This window comes from Balaenoptera musculus, chromosome 6, assembly GCF_009873245.2.
Source record: "Balaenoptera musculus isolate JJ_BM4_2016_0621 chromosome 6, mBalMus1.pri.v3, whole genome shotgun sequence".
NCBI lineage: Eukaryota > Metazoa > Chordata > Mammalia > Artiodactyla > Balaenopteridae > Balaenoptera > Balaenoptera musculus.
The window spans coordinates 62,654,593-62,670,063 of NC_045790.1; the positions used below are offsets into that span (position 1 = coordinate 62,654,593).

A 15,471-nucleotide genomic window follows, 5' to 3' on the forward strand; every position below is an offset into this window, starting at 1 on the left:
ATTTTCTCCTATTTATTTCCTAATCAGAGGTGTGTGAACTAAAGTATTTGGGCCCAGTTGGCAGTGAAAGTTTAATTAATCAAAAAGTTCTAGTTAGGTATCACTGGCAGAATCAATTATCTTTGGTTATGGTGCAATTTAAGTCAAAATCTATTCACCGTCTGAACTCCTAAATGTCAGTATTACTGTTCTTTTCTTCTTTTTTTAATGAAGAGGAACATAATATTCACATAAAAAAGTTTCCATACCTTCTTCATTCCTGCTCCCAAAGTTAGATAAATGCAAGCTGAATTTCAGGAAATTTCCTATACAGATATATTCTATGTGTGTTTCCGGAGAAAGGCATAGCAGTCTCAGGTATAGGTGGGAACTGATTAGATCATAAGGGTGGAGCCCTCATGAATGAGGTTAGCATCCTTACAGAAGAGACCCCAGGGAGCTCCTTTGCTCCTTCCACCATGTGAGGACACAGACACAAGTCTGTAGTCTGCATCTCAGAAGAGAACCCTCACCAGAACCTGACCATGCTGGCACCCTGATCTCAGACTTCCAGCCTCCAGAACAGTTTTTAAGGACAACTTTTATTGCTACCAGAGGCTTTTATCATCAGTACATGGTTCTGACTGCAATACCTTCTTCAGACTGCACAGGGAGCTCAGGACCCAGAAGTCATTAAGAGAAATACAGGTAGGCTGGGGAGGCAGGGGGATTAACTTTTATCAAGAAAATCCTAATAGCTTAACATAAAACTAGGGTACTGAATTCAGTTATTACATGTTACAGACCCAAATCATAGAGCTGCCCCAACATCTAGACAGTCTCTCCTACTGATTATAAATGAGTGAACTGAATAGTTCATTTATAATCAAAATAAATTTCTGTTATTTATATAAGTCACTCTGTGCCACTCTGTTACAGCAACCCAAACGGACTAAGACAGGGTCTTTAGTGGCTACCAGAGTCCTTTCTTCTGGAGACTGAGGAAAGGGGAGAAATAAACAATTAAATTTATTTTCCTTTTTAATATGTGATTTTTTTTCTATCGTTATACATCAGGTGGAAACACAGACATTTCTTTTATTTACACACATTAATTTAACCATTAAAATAAAGGTAAGGGTGACTTGTGAAGAGAACATTCTCTTGGCAGCCGTTGTGACAGAATTCACAATAGTCAAGAGTTAATTGATGTTGATTCCTGGACTTGCCAATATCTGACTTCTAATTTCCTAAATCCCGTAAGTACATCCCAAACTGGTCAAACTAGAGACCCTGATTTTTGGTTTATCAAATGTGGTCCCTGTGCCAGGATTACAGAGTGATGATTATAGCGTGTATAATGTAATACGATTGGATTTTTTAAAAATAGCAAACACAGAGCCAATACATCCAAATTAGTATTGATTTTGGAAGGCTGTTTATGTATTGCATGAATGCTGGTGTAACACAAAACTTCTTTGGAGCTTCTCTTTCACCTTCTCCTTTGAAGACAATTGGTGAGATACACGAGCAGACTATCCTTATTACTTTATATCAAAATTTTGCTTTTGAACCCAAAATGGTACTTTGCAACTCACCACACATCCTAGTCACTAAATTAGGCAGCCATTACTTTTGGCTGTATTAAAGGTAAAATTTCCCCCAAAGGATAGAGACTTGAAACTGTAGAGAATATTCAAAAAACTATTTATTGGACAAGTGAGTTTACCATAGGCTTTGAAAACCCAAACAACTGAGATGCCCAGGACTCAAAGAACTCACAGAGGGGTAACACAAACCACTGCTGGCAATCTCTGAGAACTCAGAGGGAATTGGAGAGGTGCCAGGAGACTAGAGCTGGGTAAATAGTATCCAGTATCATCTTTGTTTTTCAGTATATCCGAGAATTTATTGTATTTTATTTTACTTTATTATTCCTTTTTTTGTTGAGAACATTTAAGTTCTCTGTTAGCAAAGTTCAATTATATAGGGACCTCCCTGGTGGCGCAGTGGTTAAGAATTTGCCTGCCAATGCAAGGGACACGGGTTCGATCCCTGGTCTGGGAAGATCCCACATGCCATGGAGCAATGAAACCCGTGTGCCACAGCTACTGACTCTATGCTCTAGAGCCTGTGAGCCACAACTACTGAGCCTGTGTGACACAACTACTGAAGCTCGCGCACCCTAGGGCCCCCGTGCCGCAACTACTGAGCTTGCGTGCTGCAACTACTGAAGCCCGTGTGCCTAGAGCTCATGCTCTGCAACAAGAGAAGCCACTGCAGTGAGAAGCCCGCAACCTTGACGAAGAGTAGCTCCTGTTTGCTGCAACTAGAGAAAGCCCGCGCACAGCAACGAAGACCCAATGCAGCCAAAAAAAAAAAAAAATTTCAATTATAATAATACATGTTAACAACTGTAGTCACCACGTTATACATTAGATCCTCAGGCCTTATTCATTTTATAGTTGAAAGTTTGTACCCCTTTACCAACCTCTCCCTATTTTCCCCACCCCTTAGCTCCTGGCAACCACTTTTCTACTGTCTGTTTCTATAAGTTTGACTTTTTAAAAAAAAAGTTTCCAAATATAAGTGATATCATATAGTATTTGTCTTCCTCTTTCTGGCTTATTTCACTTAGCATAATACCATCAAGGTCCATCTATGGTGTTGCAAGTGGCAGGATTTCCATTTTTCTCGTGGCTGAATGATATTCATATATATATATATATATCTCATATCTTCTTAATCCATTCATCTATTGACAGATGAATTGAAACAATTTCACCAAGTTCATTTATCATTTCCCCAAATTTATTGAATTCACATTTTCAACCTGTTACTGGGTGGCTGTTATGTTAGCACTATGTTCTGAAGACTAGAGATAAATAAGGCTTGACACCGTGCCCCCAAACCATGCCCTGAAAGAGTTTGATATATATAGAGAGATGGACACTTTAAAAATTGATAAATCGGGTAAAATATGAAATAAGATGGTAAGCTGAGAGCATAAGATGAGAGCACAGGTTCTGGTCCCTGGCTACACATGAAAACTAACTGGAGGCTTTTGAAAAAAATAGAGATGCCTTCTCCCCACTACCAGAGCATTGAATTACTCAGTATAGGTGGAGGGTCCAACACCTACATTAAAAAATTCTTCCTAGGTGATTCTGGTTTGTAGCCAAGTGTTGAGGCCCAGTGTGTTACAGCAGTTCATTCTGCCTATGGGTGTTGTAGAACACAGCAGTGAAGAAATGCTTATTGAACTGAATCTTGGAGAATGAATAGGAGTTTCATGTCAAAAGGTAATCCAAACAGAAGAGACAGGGGTTTCAAAGTCAAGAAGCCAGGCCAGGCCCAGGCTGACCTGGAAATGTGTAAGCGCTTCAGCAGCACGCTGGGCGCGTAAGGGTGTAGTGCAGGTCTTATGTGTGCAGGAAATGGGGGTGAGGAGGGCACACACACAGGGGCGGACAGACGTGAGGGACTGGAGCTCATGGTGAATCCGGACTGGGTGGGCATTAGGGATCCCAGGTGGGCTGTAAGAGAGAGACCCGGTCACAGCACCAGCAGTGGAGAGGAGAGAGACCCCAGGCAGCGAGGACCACTGGGCGGGACTTTGAGAGACATTTCTAAGGCAGAAGTCACAGAATTTGACCACTGTGCATACTGTGTTATCTGTTAGTAATATCAGTTCTGGGATTCTTTGAGCCTTCACTTCTGTATTTTTTTCCTCACACAGTAGAAAGCATTCCCTTGTATACACATATCCCCAGTTATTTTACCTTTTCTCTATACGCTTAGGGAATACTAAATATGAAAATAAAAAACAAAACTTGTCACTATAATGATAGAATGAGATTTTATATATATACTCACTTATATACATATATATTTTGTATTCACATATATTTTATTTTTCTTATCATCAACAATCACCTTCCTCAGAGCACGTACTGAGAATAAGCCTATGAGCTTTGTTAGCACCGTACCAGGAGAATTCAGTGAGCCCAGACTCTGCCTGTGTGCCATTATGGTCTCAAACTTGACATTTCTGAATGCAAATATGTCTGACAAGTGTAAATAAGGGTGTCACACCTCAGAGTAGTACCCATCCCCGCCTTGCCGTTCCTCGTCACGCGTGTGTTCAGAGGTGAACACGCCGTTTTAATCTTCTAACAGTTTCTCAGCTGGAATTTTGTGAAGAGTGCAGTGGTGAGTGCTGTGGTTTCCAAGGTGTAGAAGTGGATCTGCTTTCTTCTCCTTGCAGAATTCAGCGCATTTTCCAATACCGTGAAAAGATGCCGGCGTGAGGAAAAGGAATACTCAGTGTTCAGCCAGCGGACAGAAGAGGCGTCTGCTGCACAGTACTTCCAGGTCAGGGGAGCGGTCCCAGGTGGAACTGGGTCGTTTCAGAGTGACACACACCTGGGCGAGGCGGTGGGTGGAGAAGAGAGCGCAGCGGGTTTTTCTTTTTCTTCTGCTGCGCCGCGCGGTGTGTGGGATCTTAGTTCCCCGACCAGGGATCGAACGCATGCTCCCTGCCTTGGAAGCGGGGAGGCTTAACCACTGGACCGCCAGGGAAGTCCCGAGAGCGCAGCGGTTTCTGGTGTGTGGTCCTCTGACCAGCAGCAACAACATCGCCTGGATTGGTACCTTGTCTCTGTCACTTAGCGAGTTGTCAGGACTTGGGCAAGTGGCTGTATCTTCCTGAGCCTCAGTCTCCTCAGCTGAGGAACATACTTCATCTGATTGTTTTGGTGATTTAATTTGATTAGAGGATGTATGTGAAACACTTAGCATGGTGCCTGGCACATAGAAAACTCTACCAAATGGTGGCCATTACAATGATGATATTTATTACTCACTGTCAATGCTCATGGATTTATACGTACCACATCACCCAACCGGCTTGCCTCAGGATCGCCACCGTCACTGCCTTTACCCCACCCCACCCTCTCCTGGGATTTCTATCCAAGGCCCATCTTTCTCTCTAGGCTGATGGGACTCATCAGGGCCATCCCTTTTGGCCCTGGCCCCTTTCTCTCTCACTTGCCTCTGTTATTCTTGATCTGTGCTCTCTCAGCTTCTGCTTTGGGAGGGGACCCTGGGCGCCAATCTGGTCAAGGTCTAGGTCTGAATCCACTGTATGAAGCAAGAGGCAAAGTTCTGGGGTCTCCTTAGAGTTGTGGGCCCTACAAATAGGGCCAGCGTGGAGAGGTCACGGGTGTCTCACAGCCTCGGCCCCCCGATGCGTTAGACCAAGCCTGCCTTGACCCAGGTGGCTGTGAGAGCCAAGTACTCGTGCAGGTCCTGCCTCATGGCGTGTTTACCCTCCCTGTCCTTCTCTCTTCCTTACAGTTTTATGGCTGCCTTTCCCAGCAGCAGAACATGATGCAAGATTTTGTGAGGACAGCCACTTACCACAGAGCCATCCTCCAGAACCACACTGACTTTAGAGATAAGGTAATGCTGGCAGCAGGTTATTAATCTCAAACCATTTTAAGAAGCCTTGTCAAAAAACTAGACTGAACATTCAGCTTTGATAGAATTACCATATGACCCAGAAATTTCACTTCTGACTGTATACCTAACTAACTGAAAGAATTAAAAGCAGGTATTGAGATAACTATTTGTACGTGAATGTTCATAACAGCACTATTCACAGTAGCCAAAACGTGGGAGCATTCCAAATGCCCATTAACTGACGAATAGGTAAATAAAATGTGGTATATCCATTCAATGGAATATTATGAATATTGTTTGTATTTATATTATTCATAAAAAGAATGTAATGCTGATGCACGCTGCAGTGTGGATGAACCATGAAAACATATGCAGTGAAAGAAGCCAGCTACAAAAGCGCATATGATTCCATTTATAGGAAACATCCAGAATAGAAGTCCAGAGCGAGAACGCAGACTAGTGGTTCCCAGGGGCTGGGGGAGGGGGACTTGGGGAGTGACTGTTTAGTGGGTACAGGCTTGCCTTTTGGGGTGATGAAAATGTCTTGACAGAGGTAATAGTTGGATAACATAGTAAATGTGCCAAAACCCGCTGAGTTGTACCCTTTAAAATGGTTGATGGTTAATTTTATGTTATGTGAACTTTACCTCAGTAAAGAAATTAAGTTTTGAGAGCCAGGAACTCAAGAGACTGAATGCACTATGTTTTGGTGCACAGAACAGGTTAGGAGCTGTATTGCTACGTAATGAATAGCCCTTATTGTGTCACTTTACTTCAATTTTTTTTTTTCATGGACTCCACAAGTGCCTGCATTTATTTCCTTCACAGAATGGATCTGAATGATGAATGATTGCTAACACTCTGTACAAGTGTTGTCCCTTATTTTACCACCTGTTAAACAGCCAAGGTGTTCAAGATACTATACAGCTCATCTCAGAAACAGGGTCACTGGTCAGTGAATCAGCAGTCATGGGGTCTAGTTTCATATTTTCCCATTAAGTAGCTCTGTGATCTTAGGCAAACACTAGATTTCTCTGGGCCTCACAGTCTCTTCTACTGCCATAGTAATTGTAGACCCGTGGCCTTTGAGATTTGCAGCATTAATTCCCCAGGAGGAATGCGGTAGAACATTGAAATAAGGATCCCAATCGCTGCATCCACACCCATTTGCAAAGTTGTACAGCTGCTCCTTTCATGAAGAGATAGTTTAGTTTTTTATCCCTTATCTCTGTGCAATCCTTGGGATGTACTTTGATCAACAGAATATGACAGAGGTGACATTGTGTGAGTTTCAGAGCCTAGGCCTTCATGAGCCTTGTGGCTTCTGGGCTCACCCTGGTGGAACCCTGAGACCACCATACTGTGAAGAAGCCCTGTCTAGCCTGCTGGAGGTTGGGAGGTCACTTGGAGGAGGAGTGAGGCAGTCCAGTCAATTGCCAGCACCAACTGCCAGACCAATAACTGAGGCCAGCCTGGACCTTCCTGTCTAACCAGCCCTCCAGCTGAATGCAGGAACACGAATGAGTCTAGGCAAGACCAACAGAGAAACTGCCCAACCCTCCCACAGAGTTGGGAGAAATAATACATTGGTTCTCGTTCAAGCCACTAAATTGTGTTGTAGTTTATGATGCTGAAATAGTTAATTAAGGTAGAGAGAAGACGCACGAAAAAATAGTGATAAATAGGCCCCCAGCTAGAAGTTGATTTGCTCATGGGTTGCTTTCTGCTGTCATGTCCATTCTGCTATAGAGCCCATCAGAGAATTCTTAATTTTGGTTATATTTTTTCAATTCCAGAATTTCCATTTGGCTCTTCTTTATGTCATATATTTCGACTGAGACTATTTATTTTTCCCTTGATTTCAGTAGTGTTCATGATTGCTGCTTGGAGCTTTATTATAATAGCTACTTGAAGGTTTTTGCCAGATAATTGTAACATCTGTGTCACTGCTGTGTTTGCTTCAGTTGATTATCTGTTCCCAAGGAATTGATATTTTCCTGAGTCTTCCTATGCCAAAGAATTTTAGATTGTTTTCCATACATTTTGAATATTATGAGACTCTGGGTCTTGTTTAAAGCCTATGCAGAGAGTTAATATTTCTGATTTAGGATGCATTCAACCTGGTTAGGTTCGGACTGCGTGTTCCACGCCACTAGTTGATTTTCCAAGGGCTCTGGTTCCCGTGTCATTTCACTTTTCAAAGCCTTAGCAGTGCAGCTGGGCTCTGTTCCATGTGCAAGTCACTGGATGGTCAATCTGGCACCTAGGCAGAGTTCTCAGAGTTTTGATGTGCTCATGATCAGGTCCATGCATGTATAGTTTGAGGGGTGAGTACAGGAATTTATTTTAAAAAATACTTTATGGGGTTTCTTTGCCCAGTTCCTTCCACTCCATGATCTCCCTGATACTTTCTGGTTCCCTGGGACCACTTTTTAGTCTCTGGACAAAAAGCTCACTCTGCCGTGCACGTCTATGACCTCGCCTAGGTGTCGCCAAGCAGAGAGAGGACAAAGAGAGGGAAAAAAGCAGTGGGGCTTGGCCCCAGTTTTTGGGAACTATGGCACCATTGAAGGCAGAGGGAGTTTCCCCTGTCTCATAGTTTGGGCTGATGTGATGCTATGACCCCCACAAGGTTTCTGGGGGCTGGAGCATAGAAGAAGGGAGGAAAGGGACGGAAAAGAAAGGAGGGGAAGGAAGAGGAGGAGAGGGGAGGGGAGAGGAGAAGAAAAAAGAAGAGCAAGGGAAGAACAATTTGCACACTCTCTTTGAGCATTTGGAGTTCCCCTTCTCGCAGCTGGAGCCAGAACAGAGGACACCTCCTGCAGCTCTCTTGCCTGCACCCTGGTGTCCGTTTCTGGTGTGTTGAGTTCAGGCCACGGGTGAGGGTAAGGGGGTATGGATCAGTAGTATTTCAAGTTCTGATCCTCTTTCCCAGTCTCCCTGCTACTATTGACTTTTCAGAGGCTTCAAGTAGCTGCTGCATGCATTCCGTCCAGGTTTTATAGCTGTATTCAGTGGGAGAGTCAGGGTAAAGTGGGCTTTCTCCTGCTTACCCAAAACTGGACATTTTCAAGAAGTCAAATATAGGTACTCTGGTGGATGAGGGTGATGGTAAGAGAAAAAGATAAGACCAGAAATGGCCATGCTTGACCAAAGGGTCTCATATGTCTTGAGGTACCAGGACCCTTGCTTTGCCAGTGGGGCATTCCTGGTGAACAGTGAGGAAGTAATAAGCATTCCTCATGAGGAGGACCAGGTTATGGTAGGTAGGCAAGGTGAGGATGGAGGGGAAAAGCTTGTTTCTTTTGACACCTTACCTGGTGTTCAAGGTTGTGGATAAGCAGTCTTACTGACCTAAGTCTTACAGGTTTCTCATCAGTTAAAATAATTCAACTCTCAACTGTTGATTGTAATTCTTTTATTTGGGGAAATTTCTCTCCTTCTGAAATTGCTTAGCTTTTTTTTTTTTTTAAGTTTTTTTTTTTCATGTGGACCAATTTTTTAAAGTCTTTATTGAATTTGTTACAATATTGCTGCTTTTTTTTTTTTTTTTTTAATATTTTGGTGTTTTGGCCGCAAGGCATGTGGGATCTTAGCTCCCCGAGGGATCGAACCCACACCCCCTACATTGGAAGGCCAAGTCTCAACAACTGGGCCGCCAAGGAAGTCCCGAAATTGCTTAGTTTTAATCTATAATCTATTTTCTATTTTCTATATTATCTATAATCTGTTTTTAATTCTGGTTATAGCTTCTAAAGACCACTCCCCCAAATTCCTTGCATTTGATGAGTTTTTCACAGAATTTCATATAGATTTTGTCATTCATCTGTAAAAACAAAGATATTGGACCAGATCATCTCTAAGGTCACTCCCACCTCTAAACTCATTTGGTTCTACAAAATACCTTTTTCCTGCCAGCCTGAAATGGGTTTCTCTGCCAGTGAAATAAAATAGGCATCCATCTGTTGGGGTTTATGAAGGTGATAATTAATCACATGACTGATAATTAATTATATCCCTTTCCCCCTCTGAGTTCTGAACCAGTTTAGAAATAGACACAGATGTCAGGTAGAAATCACAATATCAGCTTTATTTTTGGTAATGCTATTTGCAGAATGGGGCTTGGGCCTGTATCCACATAAGGCTTCCTACCCCTTTTTTCCCCCCTCAAACTGAACTTTTCCTCTCACTTGTATGCTGAACATGTGGTCTCCCCAGACAAGTCCAGAGCCTGCCCAGCAAGCTTCCACCTGGGGGACTCAAGAGCACATGCTTGGGTAGAGGATCGGCAGGCTGGCCCCTTCCAAGTACCAGCTATGCAAGCCCAAACCATTTTCCAGCATCACCAGTCAGATAAGTCACTCCTATTAGGAGATAAAAAGAGGAAGGGGAGATGACCTCTTTTGCTTCTAGTACTGCCCACTCCTAGGAGTAAGTATCTCCTCCCCACTGGAAACTGAAGGAACAAATTGTCCCAGTTTTAATGTCCCAGGAATCCCCTCAGTCCTAGACAGACTAGGATAGTTGGTCACACTAACTCCAAATCTGTCAAATGCACCACAAATCCAAAATGTTTAAAAATCCTTTTCTGTTTTCTTCATCATACAGAAGACCCTCCTCGAATGACCCCTCAGTCCATGGAGGATGCTACCTTTTTACTAAGCTCTTGTGTTCTTTCTCACTGAAATTGATTCCCTAAAAGGGCATGGGTTTAGAATGATCAATACCAATGGCTATTATTTATTGAGCAACTCAAGTATCTGCAAGCACCATGCTGAGAGCTTTCCATACAGTTTCTGTCTCAGTTCAGGCTGCTGTAACAAAAATACCATAGACTGTGTGTCTTAAACAACAAACTCTGATTTCTCAGAGTCCATGATCAATGTGCCTGTAGAGCTGATGTCTGGTGAAGGTTCATTTCCTGGCTTGTAGACAGCAGGCTTCTCGCTGTATCCTCACATGGCTGAGAGGGAGAGGAAGCAAGCTCTCCTCTGTTTCTTCTTATAAGGACACTAATCCCATCATGAGGGCTCCATCCTTGTGACCTAATTACCTCCCAAAGGCCACATATTCAAATACCATCACATTGGGGATTGGGGTTTCAACATGTGGATTTTGGAGGGCACAAAAATTCAGTCTATAGCAGTTTCCTTTGATCTTCATTACAACTTTATTACATAAAGACTAATATTTTTGCCATTTTAGAGATGAGAGAACTGAGACCTGAGAATGTTGATAATTTACCTGATTTTATACAACTGATAAATGAGAAAGCCAGAATTTGAACCCAGTTAACCTTACTTTAGAGCCCATGCACATAACCTCTGAAAGGCACTGCCATGGGAAGGTTGGTTGAAATTGCCAAGAGAGACTTTTGTTTCTCTGGGCTTAAGGATGGAGTGAAAACATTGTGGTTACTTAAACATCCCCATGCAGGTATGAGGCAGCATTGCACCTTGGTTATGTGCATGAGTTCTGGAGCCAGAGAGCTGAGTTCAAACTCCAGCTTGGCCACCTGCTGTGCATGTGCCATAGACCTTTATCCTGTGTGCCTTGAGGTCTTGAACAGGTTATCTAAAGCCCCTGGGCTTCAATTTCCTTATCTGTGAGCGTAGCAGCTACCTCCTAGAGTCCTTGCAGGATCAAGATGATACAATGCATAGGAAGTGCTTAGTACATGGCCTAAAATATCAACTCAGTCCATAATAGCAAGTATTATTATTATTGATGGTCTTGGGGATGGTGCTATAGTTTCTACCGCTGCAATAATTTTAAATCTTTCAAATCTTGATTTCTTCATTCTGCCTCCTCCATGCAGTTTTAATGAAAATCCTTCCTTGGCCAGAGCACTGCTGGCTGAGAACCCCATTTGGAATCTATCCAGGAAACTGACGCTGCTGGAACCTACCCCCTCCCCCCTCCTCAGAGTTTCTGTTAATTGCCATATGGCTATTTTTAGTTTCTTTTGAGTGTGCACTTGGAACAAGCAGGGAAAGTCCATCCTGCTGAGGGTACGGGGTTGTGTGGGGTTGTGTGAGCCGTAGGGTTTTAATTTGGAAATGTTTTGATGCTTCATTTGTCAGGGCACCAGTTGCTGGAAACTTGTGAGAGTAAGCAGGAGCCGGGAGCTTATTATTTTTTTTAAATCAGCATTTTCACTAAAGGAGAGAATTCCCAGTTGCGACAGCTGCTTAGTGCATCCAAAAGTGAGGTTGGCTTAGGCAGAAGGGATTCAGGGATTTGAAGGCTTAAAAGAAAACATAAATAACTACAACAAACATGCAAAGCAGCCTGTTCAGATTGTCAGCTGATATTCAGATTTGCAGAGCCTGAGCTTCTGGCTCTTCCAGTTTGAGTTTTCTTTGGTGCGGACTTATCATCAGTGTGGTCGAATGTCCTTGAGTCCACCTCTGATCCTGCTCTGAAATTCTCTGACTTTAAAACACTGCTACTACTTTATTTGGTTAACCTGGCACACTAATGAGGCCCAACCTTAATCACCGATGGAATAAAGGCTGCAGCACAGGCCTGCCAGATAGTCGTGCTGGCATGTGTTAAAACAGGTCTTGCTTCCTGAAAAAATGTTTAACCTCTTTAATGAGGTATGAAGCACATACAAAAAGCTGTACATATTTAATGTATACAACTTGATGAGTTTAGGGATGAGTATACACCCATGAAACTATCATCACGATCTAGGCCATAACCATATCCATCACTTCCAAAAGTTTCCTCCTGTCCTCTTTATTTATAATGATAACTATTATTAATATTTTGTGATAAGAACACTTAACATAAGATCCACTCTCTTAGCAAATTTTTAAGTAATAAATACAGTATTGTTAACTGTAGGCACTAAGCTGTGAAATAGATGTCTAGGAAGTAAGAATTATTCATCTTTTTTAAAATTTATTTATTTTTGGCTGCGTTGGGTCTTTGTTGCTGCGTGCGGGCTTTCTCTAGTTGCGGCGAGCGGGGGCTACTCTTCGTGCGGAGCGCGGGCTTCTCATTTTGGTGGCTTCTCTTGTTGCAGAGCACGGGCTCTAGGCGCATGGGCCTCAGTAGTTGTGGCACACGGGCTCAGTAGTTGTGGCTCACGGGCTTAGTTGCTCCGCGGCATGTGGGATCTTGCCAGACCAGGGCTTGAACCCGTGTTCCCTGCATTGGAAAGCAGATTCTTAACCACTGCGCCACCAGGGAAGTTCAAGAATTGTTCATCTTGCACGACTGAAACTTTGTACCCTTTGACTAATACTTTCCTGTTTCCCTCTCTCTCCAACCCCTGGCGACCACCAATCTACTCTCTGCTTCTAAGAGTTTACCTCTTTTAGATACTTCATGTAAGTGAAATCATGCAGTATTTGTCCCTCTGTGTCTGGCTTATTCCACTTGGAATGATGTCCTCCAGGTTCACCCATGTTGTCTGTCACATATGGCAGGATCTCCTTTTTTTTAAGGCAGCACGGTATTCCATTGTGTGCGTGTGCCGCAGTGTCTTTATCCGTTCTTCTCCGAATCCTCCGCATCTCGCCCTGAGTGCTGTTAACCACTGACAGCAGCATCCTCATTTAGAACTGTGGAGGGAAGTGGGAAGAAAGGAAGTAACTCATGACTCCTGCTAGGTGCTTTGCATATCTTATCTCATTTTAATCCTTGCATGTTAGTCAGGGTTCTTAGCTGCCAGCATCAGAAACCAACTCTGCTAATTTAAGAAAAAAAGAAAAAAGAATTTCCAAAAAGGATATGGGATCATCAGAGAGCTAGGCGTGGAGGCTACAAGGCGAAAAATAATTTCCAGAATCATGCTGCAGAATTGATCTCTGGGAGACCTCCATGCAGCCAGACGTGGGCACCGCAACCTGCATAGGTTTCACCCGCTGCTGCCCTGGAGTGTTGTCCTTAGAACCTTTCTCTGTTGTGCTGCTGGAACCGGGAGGTGGCTGTGACCGCACCTGAGTGGATTCTGTGCTGTCCTGCGTCTGCACACTGCCAGCTTCACAGTGCAAAGTGCATCTTATCAGGAGAGCCCCGGTCATGCCTATGCTTTAGCTTCAGGGGTGCTGGAAGAGAGCAGCAGACACCTGTAACTTCCCAAGTTGGGGGCTGGTGCTGCCCCAGAAGTGGGACATTCTCCAAGCATAGGAAGGGGGTTCAGATGCTGAGAGTCACAGAAGAATGGTAAACGCCCGCCACACCACATGACAAAAAAATTCAAGGTGTATTATTAGCCTGATAGTATAGATAAAGGGACCAGAGATACATAAATTTAACTAACTTGCTTTAAGGTACACGACTACTAAGTGGAAGAGCTATATGCGAACTCACGTCTGCCGGGACTGCACAGTGATTTTGGGAGCAACATAAAGCCATTCTCTATATGTTCTAGGTTGATAATCAAACTGATATTTTATTTTATCTATGTGATTTTTGGAACGTGTGTGGGGGCAGGATGTGATAGTGAAAAATGATCTCTGATACATCTGTATATCTCTGTCTGTCTAGTGTGTGTGTGTGTGTGTGTTTCCCTATGGCTTGGACTTTGGAGGCCGTTTTAGTTTCCTAGGGCTGTCATAACAAATTACCACAAACTAGGTAGCTTAGAACAGCAGAACTTTATTCTCTTACAGTTCCAGAGGTCAGAAGTCCAACATCAGGGTGTCAGCACGCCCATGCTCCCTCTGAAGCCTCCAGGGGAAGATCTTTCCTCGCCTCCTTCTAGCTTCTTGAGGTTGCTGGCAGTCCTTGGCGTTCCTTGACTTGTAGATGCACCACTCCAATCTCTTCTTTGTCCCATGGCATTCTCCCCATGTGTCTGTGTCTCTATGTAAATTTCTCTGTCCTTGTAATGACGCCAGTCACATTGGATTTAGGGCTCACCCTAATCCAGTATGACGTTATCTTAATTTGCTATATCTGTAAAAACCCTATTTCCCAATAAGGTCACATTCACAGGTTCTGGGTAGACATGAATTTTGGAGGACACTATTCGACCTAGTACAGAGGCCAAGGTTCACATTAGGTCATATATCACAAAAACTCATCCCTGGGATAAATTCTCTGTAATACAGGTGAGGAGAAAGAGGTAGAAAATGGATCTTGGTCTTAACTGATCTCTTTGGCCCCTTAAGCTCTAAGGGGGTGTCCACATAGATTTCCTGAATGTGAGTAAAGCAGATGGTGTGTCTGTGCCAGGATTCTCCTGAGCCTGAATAAAATCTGCTCCTGTAAGAGTACTGGAGAAAGATGCCAGAATCAGCAGAGGAAAATGCTTTCATTTGGTAGGAAAGCAAAGTGCGGCTTTCAAGGAGAGCCAAGAAGACTGAATAAACAACGATCACAGACTGTCTTTCAGGGCATTTGGGAAAGAGGGAGCTAGGGGCTTTAATGCAGTAGATGGATTTTCTAGTCAAGATAGCTGTGCTCCAAGCCTGTCTCTGTACCTTTCAAGATGCTGACATGTGACCTTAATCTTTTTGGGGTTAATTTTAAAATGGGATAAGAACACTTAACACATGATGGCTATAAGAGTTTAGTGAACTGCTGTACCAAAATCTCAGCACAGCATCAGAATTCTGCGGACATACTGGGAAATTTGAATCAGAAATCACTGGCACTTAACTGGGCTTATTAGGGTCAACTAGGTTATGCTGCTGTAACAGTCAACCCCCAGACCTCAGTGGTTTAAGCCAATAGAGCTTTATATCGTGCTCATTTAATCCATTATAGGTTAGCTAAGGGCTGTATTTTGTCTCATTCTCACTCCAGGACCCAGGCTGAGGAAGCAGCCTCCATGGGAAACATGACTAGTTCCTGTTGCAGAGAGAGGCGGAGCGTGGCAAAGCACACTCCTGGTTCTTAAATCTTCCACCTGAAAGTGACCCATGTTAACTTCTGACCACATTACATGGTCCAAAGCAAGTCATGTGGTCACTCCTAATTCCCAGAGAGCAAGGGATACAATTCTACCATGTGCCCATAAGGAGAACCAGAAATATCTGGTAAGTGGCACTAATGACTGTCATACCAGAT

At 43.4% G+C, this 15,471-nt stretch overlaps 1 protein-coding gene across 2 annotated transcripts in view; it reads left to right on the forward strand.

The window, feature by feature from the left end:
• LOC118896310 (histone-arginine methyltransferase CARM1-like) overlaps window positions 1-15,471 on the forward strand; it is a 255,491-nt gene that overhangs the window by 148,175 nt on the left and 91,845 nt on the right. For both annotated transcript variants that reach the window (XM_036854083.1, XM_036854084.1), the window contains exons 3-4: window positions 4,247-4,353; window positions 5,338-5,442. In XM_036854083.1, coding sequence (XP_036709978.1) covers window positions 4,247-4,353; window positions 5,338-5,442 — 212 coding nt within the window. The remainder of the gene's footprint in view (window positions 1-4,246; window positions 4,354-5,337; window positions 5,443-15,471) is intronic.